This window comes from Petaurus breviceps, unplaced genomic scaffold, assembly GCF_028583685.1.
Source record: "Petaurus breviceps papuanus isolate PSGF00001 unplaced genomic scaffold, PetGlider_PUasm1.0 229, whole genome shotgun sequence".
Classification (NCBI taxonomy): Eukaryota; Metazoa; Chordata; class Mammalia; order Diprotodontia; family Petauridae; genus Petaurus; species Petaurus breviceps.
In genome coordinates this window covers 25062097-25076464 of record NW_027185903.1, presented here as the reverse complement: position 1 = coordinate 25076464, position 14368 = coordinate 25062097, and the positions used below count along the sequence as shown (strand labels likewise).

The 14368-nt window shown below is 34.8% G+C and overlaps 1 protein-coding gene across 2 annotated transcripts in view; it reads right to left on the bottom strand.

Moving 5' to 3' along the window:
- IPO11 (importin 11) overlaps positions 1 to 14368 on the bottom strand; it is a 230997-nt gene that overhangs the window by 94727 nt on the left and 121902 nt on the right. For both annotated transcript variants that reach the window (XM_069096384.1, XM_069096383.1), the window contains 3 exons: positions 7654 to 7733; positions 6676 to 6756; positions 6 to 101 (listed from right to left, as the gene is read on the bottom strand). In XM_069096384.1, coding sequence (XP_068952485.1) covers positions 6 to 101; positions 6676 to 6756; positions 7654 to 7733 — 257 coding nt within the window. The remainder of the gene's footprint in view (positions 1 to 5; positions 102 to 6675; positions 6757 to 7653; positions 7734 to 14368) is intronic.

Sequence of the window (14368 nt, the reverse complement as noted above, 5' to 3'; positions counted from 1 at the left end):
CTTACCTCTCCATCTATAATGCCCCTGAATACACCTGGTAAAACTGGCTGAAACATTTGAGGGCCTACCGTTGGATTTACTTTAAGAACATTTTCCACAACCTGAAAAATAAGAATGTAAATTGAAGAGTCAATGAAAAAACTCAAAGGATTATGTATAAGATTAGTACATCATATAATAAATGAAATGATATCCAAGACATAAGGAGCATTTATTTCTACTGTGTTATTTTAAATATGACTAAACAAGTCCAATAAACTATATTATAAAGCTGTGAGCAAAAATTTATATAGATCTAATATTTATACTTGATTTATCATTTAAAATAACCAGAAATAAAAAATACTATTTACGATAGTTAAAATGACAAGTTGTCTAATAAGCAACTATATATATGAGAAAATATTAGATGTGCAGTTGTCAAGCCTTTCTAGCATTTCAAGCCATAAAGTAGATTTTATCCACCTAAATGATATATTAGCACTTGCTTTTGAACCCATGCCCTTTTCTGTAATACAGAATTTTGTCCATCTATACCTAGAAACATAGCAATGTTACATTACTTTCTGAAATGTTTTTCTTTTTTTCCTCCTGCATTATCAGAAATACCACACAATATTAGTTAAATCACTTGCCATAGGATTATAAGAACTCATATATCTTTATTCTATGGCATGCTGCAACCAACATTCTCAAAGACAGAAGATGCATGGATATTATACAAACAAAGGCTATATATAAATTCTGATTCTTCATAAAACTTAACCACTTCATTTAAGGACTTTTATGGTCACACTCAAAACAGACATCCAAAGATAACCTTAGAATAATAATATAACTTTATAATGAGATGATTCTACATAGTTGAACTGTACTTACTCTGATCACATATCAAAATCTAAATTTGTGAAATGAGAAATCTGACACAGGTAATTATTTTAAAAAGGAATCTGCTACTCTTAGGTCAGCAAGAACATCAAATTTCATTAGTAAATTTAAAATACAAAATACTAAGTCTGAAATTTAAAATATCATTCAGTTTATATTAAAATTGAGGAAGAAACCCACAACATAAAGCAAAATACATTCTCTATGTAGGCTCACAAACACATACACACACACAAATCATAATTTTCAAGTTGAGGTCAAGAAAAAAAAAAAGAATTGACTAAGTTACCACCCATATGATTCTTAGAGAACATGAGTTTATTTTTTTTAATTTTGAAAGATGGAATAGAAAAGTATATTACAAACTGAAAATAATTTTTTTTGGTCTTTTAAAAACTAGTTTTATAGGTGATCAATGGTCCAAATCTTATGAATTTTTGTTAGTGAATGTTTATTTAATATGAAGAACTATAAGAAAAAACTGCATTTTAAGTACTAAAGATAATTACATTACTTTAGCAAACCTAGCTAAAATTTAATAGAAACATTAAATATATTATTGAGGACTCAAAGGGAAAAAGGAGGAAAAAATATCAAGCAATATCAAATAAGAACCAGACCTAGAGAAAAGACTCATTAGAGAATACATCAGTTTTCCAAATGAACAAAAGCATTTCATTTTATCTTAAGCATGAATAAATTTTCCTAATAAATAAAGCTCCTTTCATATTATTTAATTCAATACAACCAACAAATATTTATTTAGCCCAATTATGTGTCAGTTACTTGCATAAAATCTACCCTAAGAAACAAAGATGAGAAACAATAGTCCATACTCTTAAAGAAGGATGAAGTATGGAGCCGCTAGGAGGTCCAGAGCACCAGCCCTGGAGTCAGGAGGACCTCAGTTCAAATCTGGCCTCAGACACTTAACACAAAAACTAGCCATGTGACCTTGGGCAAGTCACTTAACACCAATTGCCCTACCTTCCCCCATCCAAAAAATAAACCAGTATGAAGTGTAAGTCTTACACAAATAACTTTAATATATATTCAAATATGCTTTAAACAATTACCTTTGGATACCTTTACAAAGCTTTTACAACTTTATTAAATAGAAACAAAAATACATAAATTATGGAGATACCGTCTGCTATTACATGACTTTGTACATACATGTTTCATTGTTTTCTACTTTCCATAGCAGAAAATATTTTAGGGTGAGGGAAGGGTCTGGGGAATCTCATTATTGCAAGGAATTTCCAGAGTGAAAACTAACATTTACTGAACAATGAGATATTTATTTTTAAAAAAATAGCTTTTATTAAGTGACACTAGTTTACATGTATAAAAGAAATCAAAAGCTAATTCTATACCCTACATTTATTTCTTCAAAGAAATTCTTAAGGATTTCTTTCCCACAGAGTTACCTTCTACCTTCCCTCAAGTATTTGTATAAAAATGTCAAGATTCAGGTAAGAGAACCTTCTATTTCCTTTTTTGCTTATAAAAATTTAAATTCCTTTAATTAAGGAATAAAGAAAATAAAAGTACTTTTCAAGCACAAGTGTTTTAAGGCCTGATTAAAATAAAGGATATTGCTCTAGAATGAAATCTCTTGATACACATGTATTTTTAAAACCGTGTACTGATAGTATAACTGTAAAATATTTGACTTATAATAATATTCATGCTATACCACATAACACTTTAATGTATAATGTATGAATCTCCCATCAGAATCTAAACTTCTTTCAGTTGGAGATTGCTTCATTCCTTATATCTGTCTCCCCAGTATCCAAAGTACAGTAAATACTTACAGATACATGACTAAGTGAAAAAGTTGGAATGCTAATCATCAGAAACACCTGGATCACACAGGCACATCAGTCAATAAATTATCAAGCATTTTATTAGGGCCTGCTCTGTTTCAGGCAGTAGAGAACTGAGGCAAACAGAGGTTAAGTGACATCACACAGCTAGGACCTGTGGCTGGATTGGAATTCAGGTCTTCCTGACTCCAGGCCCAAAGCTCTATCCACTATAGCACTAGCCTCCTCTATAGATGGTATGGATACCAGCGAAATATCTGTCATGTTTTGCTCTAGCTATATGACCATCTTTTTTCTGATATCTTTCCTGTATTTGTCCTGAGTTGCACCCTACTTATCCACCATATACCTAAAGGAATTTTTTTTAAAACATGCTGTTAGGGGCAGCTAGGTGGTACATTGAATAGAGCACTGGTCCTAGAGTCAGGAGGACCTCAGTTCAAATCAGGCCTCAGACACTAACATACTAGCAGTGTGACTTTGGACAAGTCACTTAACTCCAACTGACCTGCCTTCCCCCCTCCAAAAAAAAGCAAGAAAAAAAAAAAATGCTGTTACCATATGGGTGCAGGTGTGTTTTAAAAAATAAATTTAACTCATCTATGTACTTCTATTCAAAATAAATACCTTAATAGGAAACTCAAGGACCATAATGGTTTATTCAGAAAATTAAATTACCTCTCCTCTGCTTTTACCTGAAATTTTCTTTATCTTCATTCTTCCTTTCTTACCTCGTCTTACAGGAAGAAACGTCCCTCTTCAGTGTTAAGCTTAAACACTTATTCCCTTCATCTCTTCCCTAGAAACTCTTCTATCTCCTTCCAATCAATTATCCTCTTGCATCTTAAATCTCTTTTTCTACTTATTGCTAGAAAGGTGTTTCAACACATCTTATCTTTCAAAAAAAATTTTCGCTTTAATTACTAAACTTTACAACTATGCTTCCCAATCTCTCTCTAACATGAGATAAACTCTTCCAAAGTATACTTTCATGTTTATACACTTCCTCACTGTTCACGCAGTCGTTGAAGTCTGCCTTTAAACTCCAGTGTGTTACTGAAATAGTTTTCTTAAATCTGTCTTGGTCAATGACCAAGTGACGGAATTTCTTCCTTTTTCAAAAACACAGTATCCACCATTCAATTCAGATTTTGCTCTCATTTCTATATAAGGTGGTTATCAATTTGAGACATAAGAATTCCTAAGACCAGACAACTCAAGGACAGTCTATTTTCCAAAATCAATGTCAATGCCCCTCCTCCATAAACACCCTAGCGAAAATTTCTTTCACTTCTTGATGACTCCTACATAATAATTGTTCTTGGTAAGGAGTCAGAGGAGTGCGAGCATTGGACAGTCAAAGAAATGAGTTAAAAGTCATCAGTTCCTATAATGCCCAGAGATTTGCTGGCCACGTGCCCAAGAGGGCTGACATGAGAAAGATGCTTTATAAACATTACAATCAGCAAAAATGTGAGTTACTAGTTAAGAACACCAAAAGGAAGCTTCAGATTCTGAATAAAAGCTACTGCATTTTATTTTTTTTAATCTATTGATTTATAAAACTGTATGCTCTTTTCAATGTTTTTTTCAATATTTTCTACTCAGTAACACCCCTGAACTTCTCTATCATGTCCCAGAAACCTTATTCCTGCAGCCCTTGAACACATACCTCATTGGCATTTCCCTGCAAGATCTCATCAGCCTTGGAACTCACATCTCCTCTATATCCTCTGCTGCTAGGGTCCCTTCTTTCTCTGTGATTGGAGGGTAGACACAGAACTCTCTAGTCAGTACCTCCTTTTAAGGAGGGAACACAGATTGGCCATCTCTTCATTTCCTACCCAGCTGCATACCTTTGAATTTCTTTGTATCATGCCCCTCTTCAGGGCACCACCACTACTTCCCCCTACCCTCTGCCTTCTGCTTCTTTTGTGTACTGTCTTCCTACATTAGACTGTAAGCTCCTTGAGGGCAGGAACTGTTTTTTTGTCTTTATATCCCCCAACACTGAGTATACTGCCTGGCATATTCTTGTCATTCAATCGTTTTTTAGTCATGTCCAATTCTTTGTGACCCCATTTGGAGTTTTCTTGGCACAGATACTGCAGTGATTTGCCATTTCCTTCTCCAGCACATTTTACAGATGAGGAAACTGAAGCAAACAGGGTTAAGTGAACTTCCCAGAATCACATCTGGGTATCTGAAACAAGATTTGAAGTCAGAAAGATGAATCATCTTAACTCTAGTCCCAATATTCTGTCCATTGATCCACCTAGTTGTGTCTGGCATATAATAGGTGCTTACTAAATGTTTAATGACTGATCATTAACCTATCAGAAGTGGTCACATTTAATCATTTCAATGTTGCTTAATGAAAACAAACCTAATCTGGATGCATGCTTTTATGTAACGATATTTTATTTAATGCAAGTTGTCAAGGGAATAAGGTAAAAGTGATTTAATAAGTTATTGGAATCTATGACTTGTACAGAAGATAGTAGAAAAAGATGAATACATGTAGAACCATAACACTTTAAAATTAGTTACAATATTTACATACACATACATGTTTTCTCTATATGCAAACCAAACAGATATAAATAACATTTCTTTCTCAGCTAAGAACTCAATTTAAAGAGACTTGAAAAAATGGAAAAAAGGATCTAGGAGGCCACAGGTTCCCCAACCCAGCTTAAAGTGATGTCTGGACAGTGTGTACATAAAACCCAGCTAGCTTTCAGATTATCGAGTTCTGTTCTGAAGTCGTAAGCTATGTTCTGACCCATTTACACTGTCCTCCAAACTCCATTCCTGACTTTTACTGTTCTTCTATAGTATCTGACTCTCAGGTCAATCTGATCTAATCTCTCCTAGATTCTCTTTCTATGTTACTCTGAAATCTCATTGCCAGGTTTTGTCTCAGAATGGCACTTCACATAATGACTCCTAAACCAGGCAACCCTAGCTGCCAAAGCAGGGTGACTCAAGCTGAAATAAAATTTTCTGGATTCCTTCAGGATTATAACTGTCACTAATCCCTAAATACCTGAAGATACATCTTCAGGGCATCTTTCCTTATTTTTTAAATTATTCTCCTTTATAGAGATGACAAAAACATAAACGTGAGCTGAGTTTACAATGTTATCTTTAATATCTGTTTGTCTTTTCCTGGAAATATGTTTTAAAAACTCTTTAGAGGCAGGCACACTGACACTTAGAGGTTAACAGTTGACAGCAAAAGAGGAAAGAGAAAAATGATGAAAAAAACATAAGAATTCAAAAACACTAAACTCTAGACCCATATAATTCTAAATGGATTGAGGGAACCACTGAGTTAAATCATAGTGCAAATAACTGATATTCACAGTGAAAATACTGAATTATGATCATAATATTATTATAAATAAGCTATCCTAATATCAAGAAAACATGCTTCCTATTCTGTTTTTTATAATAAGGAAAATGTGATACTTTTGACTTAAACTTACCTACAATGTGATTAAAGTAATAACAATTAACTGTTAACAGAGAAAAACTCTAAGCTAAATGGAAAACTCAGTCAAAACAATAATTGCTTAAGGGTTCTTAATAGCCCAAGTACTATTGTATCCAAAAACTGTTTGAATCTTTAAAAAAAAAAAAATTGGTTTTAAACAATTCTTCCCATTATCTTCAGCTTCATGTTCCATAGTATGCTATTTGGTGATGTACTTTCCTCAAATTTATCTCCCTTATGTGTCCTGAAATGTGGATGATGTATGAAGTAAATATTATAAAGGGCACTCTTATGCTAATTTGGATATATTACGTGGTTACACAATATCTTATTAAGAACTATATGAACTGTTCTGTGCTCTCATAGACACTCATCCTAGCACTATGAAAATCTAGATTTATTAAGCAGAAATAAAAAAAATATAGATCTCATAAGAAAAAGTTGATTAGACAATACCTTAAGCACTTGAACTTGTCCTTCGGTGGTAATTTCCTCTAACAGCTCACAAAATGACTGACACAGACCTACTGCATATGTCTGAAATTCAATCAGAAGTCAACGTATATGAATATTACAAATGTATACATATAATCTCAAAAATTACTAAAATTCAATTGGGATGATCTTTATTTGACAAAAAAACAAATACTGAAATGAAAATTTATATAATTTGTAAATATATTTTTCTGTGAAAGTTCTTGCAACTTTTCACAGTATTAAATCACTAAACCTACTATAAAGCTTTTATATACATAAAAAATAGTATAAATACTTTTTCTCTCTCAAAAAGATTAGGATTTTATTACTGCACACAACTCATGCTTGTAACATTATAAAAGATGTACTATAAGGCCATAATAAAATGTTAAGAACTTTCTCTTACACTCAAGTGATACAAATTTTGTGTTTAAGTTAAATCTCATTTAAAAAAAAATTTAGTAGAACAAAGATTCCCAATCCCTTGCTCGTATTCTACCAATTTAAAGCAATACATTAAGCAAACGTACTATACCAAGAATCTGGACAGTCTCCTTGAGTTTGTTCTAACAAGTTTTGATAGGTAAGTAAATTCATCTTCAGACAGAAGAAAGGATGAAATGTGGAAGAACACTTTAAATTTTTAAAAAGCTTTGTTATTTTAATAACCATTGTATAAAAATAATAAATCTTTATCCAGTAATTCATCATATGTCAGGAACTCAGGGACTTGTATAAATTCTTATTTATTTAAGGGATAATATTAATTTCTCCATAATCCTACTAGAGAATAATTGAAAAAACAAGTTCCTTTTATAAAGAAAAGATTGGTTAAGAAATATATTATGAATTATACCTAAAAATGAATTGTTCTTACAACTAAATTCTGTAGTCATTTATTAATTTCAAGGAGAAACTATAATCATTTCTTACTATGCAACCATTACTGCAACATACCTGTAAAAATTCAGTTGATGACAAAAAAATATAACCATTGATGATCTTAAAGCAGGTTCTGAGATTTTCTGAACTTAGTTCTGCCAAAATAATGAATTTCAAATAGTTCAATAAAATGTCAAGTTGACCTATAATAGCTAAATAATTTAAAGAAATTCAATGAAAAATAAATGACTCCTGTGCTCAAGTCTTTTCTGAATTTTACTAAACAGCACGGTTTACAGTTAAATATTTTAAAACTTGCTTCCTGTCCCAGTCTCCTGCAACACTCAACACTCTCCTGCAACAATCATTTCTTCATGCCATACTGTATCAATCTTCTTTATGCACAGATCTGGTCATGTCCAAATCTTTAAATAAATCCCTGCTGTCCACTAAATGAAGTTCAAATGCTTTAGTATTCAGTATCCTCCTCTCTCTGGCATTACCATTAACTATTTTATAGCCTTACCTTATTGTATTACTCACAGAGCACTGTGTACCCCACATACTTATCTCTTTCCATTTTCTGTGCTTTTCCTTCTAATTTTCATGTTTCTCCTTTCCTGAAATTCCTTTGATCTACCAAAGTTACAGAAATCCTACCTACCATCCTTTAAAGTCTAGGAAACTTTTCATGATCACCTGAAATGCATAATGTTCTTTCCCAGACTGAACTTGTCCAAATTTGTATGTACTGTAGCCATACACTTATCACATTTGCCTTAGTATTATAATTTTTATAAATACCAACCCAGGAACAATAGCTTCTCCAACTCCGTAATTCTTCTAGACTCCAGCATAATGCTTTTCACATAGAATTTGCATGATTTAAACCTTGACAGCTTCTAATTTACATGCCTTTCAATTTAAAGTCATTTAGAGCCAGTCACATGTTTGTGAGCCACCCCCTTTTCTTCCTAACCCCAGAACCAAGTCTATAGTTGATCTAACTCCTTCATATCAATCAAAACTCTTATTTCTAACAAGCTCAAAAAACACAGCAATTAAACAGAACCCATTGTTTTTAGTTTCCATTAAACTAAAAGCATGCTATCTATGAAAGAAAATATTCCCAAATCTACTATATATAATCATTTATAATGGTTAAAAAAAATTGTACATTGATCAACTAAGGATTATACTTGTTTATATGTTATTTTAATAGAACAATTTCATGCTAATTATAAATATACACTATCTGGCTTCTTGCATGTTTTATATGTATTTATGTGCTATTTAAATATGGTAGAATTAAAAGGTACACTGTTACCTGATTGTTACAGATTTTCAGAAACTTAGATTCACTAAGCACTTTGTAAATCACAATTATTCTGTCCTAATGGCCAACATTTAAAGGAATTACAATGTGTTGTCAAAAAATAGTCAATAATTTAAAGTTACATTCATAGAAATGAAGCCCCAACCACTATATTGCCAATTTACCAAAAAAAACAAAACAAAACAAAAAACAGTTGAATGGAGAAAGGATTTAAATGAGGAGAGACCTGTGGTAGGCAGTCCCACCAGCAGACTAATGTAATATTCTAAGAGTGAGAAGATGAAGACATATCAGGATATACGGTAGCATCTGAGATTAGATATTATGTTATGTCACATCATGTTATGTCATATGTCATATAAAAAAGATAACTACATACTATAAAGGCAAAATCTGACAGGCTTTGCCAAAAGATTGGAAGAGGGAGATGATAGAATAAGGAGCTGAACTGATGTCTAGGTTGCAAGCCTGGGGAACTGGGAGGAATGGGGAAATTTGGAAAAAGAAAGGATTTGGGGGGGGAAAGGTAGTAAGTTCAGTTGTAGACATGCTGAGTTTAAGATGTCTACAAGACATCTAAATTTGAAATTTCTTGAACTAGAAATGAGAACTGAAGATATAAGTTGGAAATAGCAGACTAGAGGTCAGCACAGGCTGGATCTGAGAATCATCAATTTAAAAATGACAATTTAATCCATAAATTACAAGAACAATTGAAACAGTGTAGAGGGAGAAGAAAAGAGAGCTCAGTACAGAGCCCTGAGGGTTAGCCACAGTTAGTGGAAATGATTCGGATGAAGAATCAGCAAAGAAGATTGAGAAAGAGTGGTCAGATGGCTAGGGAACAGATTCTCTGCTGGAGGATATGAGATGGAATAGGATCAATTGTACAAGCAGAAGGGTTGGTTTTGTCAAGGAGATAGGCTTCTCTTTCACCTCTTCCTGAGAAACAAGGGTGAAAGCAGAAATAGTGACAGAAAACACCTTGATAAAATAAGATACGGAGGAGAAAAGAGGAGGAAACTCTTGGTGAATGGCTTCCAATTTTTTCAGCAAAAGGAGGCAAGGTTCTCAGCTGAGTGGGTAGAGTAGAGGAAGCAGAGGGAAGAAAAGGTTTAGAAGAGTTGCTGTGGTGAGTGAGATAGTGAGTTAATTACAGAGTTAAAAACATGACTGGCTAGCAATAGAGAAAGTCCAGTTCATATTATCTAACACAGATTTGTAGTATTCCTAGTCAGCACAAGTATAAGATTGTTTCCACCTTTGTTCAGCAGCATGTGCTTAGCAGGAAAGGTGGCAGATGGTGGGAGTAATCCAAGGCTGAGAGGTTTGGCAAGGAATGATTAGCAATATGATAAGAGAGCAAGGGATTCAAGAGAAGACAACAGGGTACAGTTCAACTGACTGACCAAGGGAACAAGATGGGGAAAGGAGAAGGGTATAAGAGAAAAGAGAACTGTCAAGGAACTGGAGGTCATTGAGTAGATGAATAAGTCTGACTTTGGAAAGAAGAGGGAAAGAGGGGGGACATGAATAAACTGCAGTCAGATAATGGAACTTAAGAGTTCATATATATGTTAGAGGTGTATTTGTGATGACCAAGGATATGACCAACTTGGCATGTGGCTGAGGTGGGTTGAAGAAGTAGGTCATGTAAAATAAGTAAACTGAGAAACTGAAAGGCTATGGTGTTTGAGGAAGTACAAACACCTATAGTGAAATCCCCTACTTTGACAGTAAGAGTCAAAGAAGAGAGAAAGATAGTGAGTCAGGTACTGAACTCACTGAGAAGGGAATGGAGTATAACCTGGAGGTCTGCAGACAACAGCTATCAGGACTTTGATTGAGTGATAGATGTGACCTGAGTGAAATCTCAAAGGAAAGATTACTGAGTGATGGTGGTAGAACAGCAAGAGACAATGGGAGGCAAAGATTATTCCCACTCCTCTGTCTAGACCAATGAGTAAGTCAGGAAGAATGAACAAAAATACGGCTAGTGCTGACAAAGATGCGCAGTGAAGCTGTATCATATCAGGAAGGAGCCAGACCTCAGTGAGATCTAGAAGATGGAGTAAGAAAGGAAAATATATAAAATGAAAGCACACTGGATCAATTGGGGAGGAGAGGAGGTGGCAATCAAATTAAACCATAGCCCACTGAGACCCCTGGGCTAAATAGAACAGGGCAGCATGATATCAGGGAAAGCCTATTAGGCCTAAAATCAAAAAAGGTTGGTTCTAGTCCTAGCTCTGAGATATACTATTAGAATGACCATAGGCAAGAAAAAGAACCTCTATGACCATGTCTTCATCTATAAAATGGATATAAAGATTCAAAGAACAAACACCAATGTACAAAGCACTGAAGCATATGCTAAAGGCTACAAAGAGAAATCCTAAATTACAACACTTTCTTTATCCTATTGACATGACTGAATTCCTTTTACTCTTCCTTTTGTTTCTCCTCTTAACACACTCAACATAGAACAATGCAATATCAGAAACTTTTTTTCCCACATTTAATGTAACTTCAATACTTTTAGAAATTCTTAAGGTTAATGTCAATAATGCCAAAGTGATATTTCTTTCTTATACCCTATTATAATGAAAGCTCTTTTCCATACAGACTCTTTCAAACGCTCAAATAAAGCTGCCTTTCCAGTTACCTAATGAATCTTGGGTTTGCATCTCAAAGTTACTGTTCAGCTCCAGTTTGTTTGTTTGTTTTTATCAGAAATGCCCCAGAGTTCTCAATTTTAAAGTAATAATAATGATTAATAACAGACCTCAATAAAAGTCTATTACACCCAATTTGGCAAGATAAATTACTGTTGGTTGTAATCCCATATTGTTTGCCTGTTAGAATACTGCATTTAAAGATCTCGGCTTATACGATCCTAACTGTGGTGGGTTCCTCAGTACCTGAACTCTTATTTTGTGGACTTACAATATTTTTCTTTCTCCTCTGAAAGCTCTAGATTTTGGTAAGGACAAGTTTTAGGGCTTTTTTTTTTTTTAAAGCAATTGGGGTTAAGTAACTTGCTCAAGGTTACACAGCCAGTTATTTCTGGGTGTGGTGCTAAGTATCTGAGCCCGGATTCGATCCTCCGGGTCATCCAGACACTGGGGGCTGGTGCTCTTACTCACTGAGCCACCTGGCTGCCCCTAAGCAATTGGGGTTAAGTAACTTGCTCAAGGTTACACAGCCAGGTGTTTCTGGGTGGATGCTAAGTGTCTGAGCCCGGATTCGATCCCCCAGGTCATCCCAACACTGGGGCTGGTGCTCTTACTCGCTGTGCTACCTGGCCGCCCTGAAGTTTTAGGGCTTCTTTCAGGACATTACAAGTAGATTCAATTTTACTTGACCCTTTAGATCTAGTAGTTGTGATTTCTCATTTGTGAGTTTGTGTTTCCTTGAACTATATTGTCAGGGAATCTAATCATTCTTAAATTCTATCTCTCTGACCTGTTTTCCTAAGTCAGCTCTTTCTGGTAATATATACTTTACATTTTATTCTATTTTCTTCAGTCTTGATTTGGTTCTAATATGCCTTGCTGTCTCATGAAGTCATTGCTTTCTGCTTGTGTATTCTAATTTTCAGGGAGTCCATTACTTGGGTAACCTTTGCAGCTCTCTGTTCAAAGCTTTGTTTAATCTCCTTCAAATTCATTCCTCCAGAAAAAAAAATCTTTTGCTTCCTTACTTCTAGGTATTCATATAGATCATTCTTTTGGAAAATTATTTCTTCCTTTGAATCTCTGCAGTTCTTAAAGAATTACACTCTCTTCCTAGATTGGATTGCTGCTTATCTCTAGATTATGATGCTCTGGAGAGGTTTGTATGTTCTTCAGTTTACTGATCTCTCTAGCTTTAGTTGGTGAAATGGTGATCTGTGCAAGGGCCATGCTCAGCTTCCTCCTGGGCTTTCTGGATGCTTGAACAAACTTGTATCACTTAGGTTCCTGTACTGAATTCTACCTTCCTAGATTAGGTCCTGAGTTTCTAAGTCCTGGACCTTCAGGTCTTCTATGGCATCTCAGGACAGAGTACTAGGGACCTCAGGGCTCCTAAGTATGGGGCATCATGGTCCGAGTGATGCAACCAGTTACTTGCAAGGTCCTCAATGTGGGTTTCTTAAATCACTAGGCCTTTCATGGGGGAGCCCCTGACTCTTGTTGTCTCTCCTAATACAGAGATCTGCAAATGGTAAGTGTCTATGATCAAGCTCTGTTTATCCAGGAGACTGCCAACTTGTTTCCTAAACTGATGATGGCTTTACTGGTGGGCCCCTACTGCCGGCATGCTTCTGCCTGCCTTCTTGTGTTGTTCTGGAGTCAAAGACATCACTTACTATAATTTCTCAGTGGATTTCCTGATCATTATTCGATCTGGCTTAATTTTTAGATTTTGCTAGATAAGTGGGAGCTAAACTGCTTCCTCCCATTCAGAAAGCCTTCACTGGCTGGAAGTTCTGGTCAAACTGACCAATTTGCTGTTGCCCAAATATAGCATTTTATCATCTGTTTCCTCTCTTTTATATAGGCTGTCTCATACATGTAGAATGAACTTGCTTCTGACCTCTACCTTTTTTATATAGGTTGTCTCATATGGGTAAAATGAACTTGCTTCTGAACTCTATCTTGCAAAATTCCTAGTTCCCTTCAAAATTCATCTTCTTCTAGCTCCAGTAGGCCTTTCCTGATTTCCCATGGAGTACCCCAATTAAACTTTCAAAATTTACCTTGCTTCCTTAATCCACTCACATGTTAAAAAGTGACCTCCTTGAGGGAAGAGATCAATTCATTTCTGTCTTTATATTCCCACCAGCTACAACAGTGATTATATTGTTTTGTAACCTTAAAAAAACTATTATAAATTTGAGCCAGAATTATAAGAATACAGGTATTAAGTTCACTCACAGATTCAATAAGACAATAAAATTTTGAAACCTTTTAACTCCATCCAGTTATTTTAAAAGGCTAAGATGAACTATGTTATCCACCTTCTAACAGAGAGGTAACATATTCAAAATGCAGAATGCAACATTAGTTTTTGGAAATCAATAGAAGAAACTAGTTTTGCTTGACTAAATATTTATGTTTAAAAAGTTTTGTATTTCTCTTTTTTCAAATAGGGGAGGTGACAAAAACACAACATAACAGGGGAGAAAACATGCAAATCATTCTGTACACATAAGATATATACAGAATAGATGGAAGGTAATCCCAGAAGGAAGGCACTAGCAGTGGGAAAACATGGAAAGGTTCCTGAAGAAGGTAGGATTATAATTGAATCTTAAATGAAGCCTGGAAAGCTGTGAGGTAGAGATAAGGAAGGAGAACATTCCAGAAACAGAATCTGGATAAGGGTGCCCTGGCAAGGAGGTCAGTATTGCTGCATTGTGAGAGTACATAAAGGAAAATAAAAGTCTAGGAAAGGGGCTAAGGAAGGGGG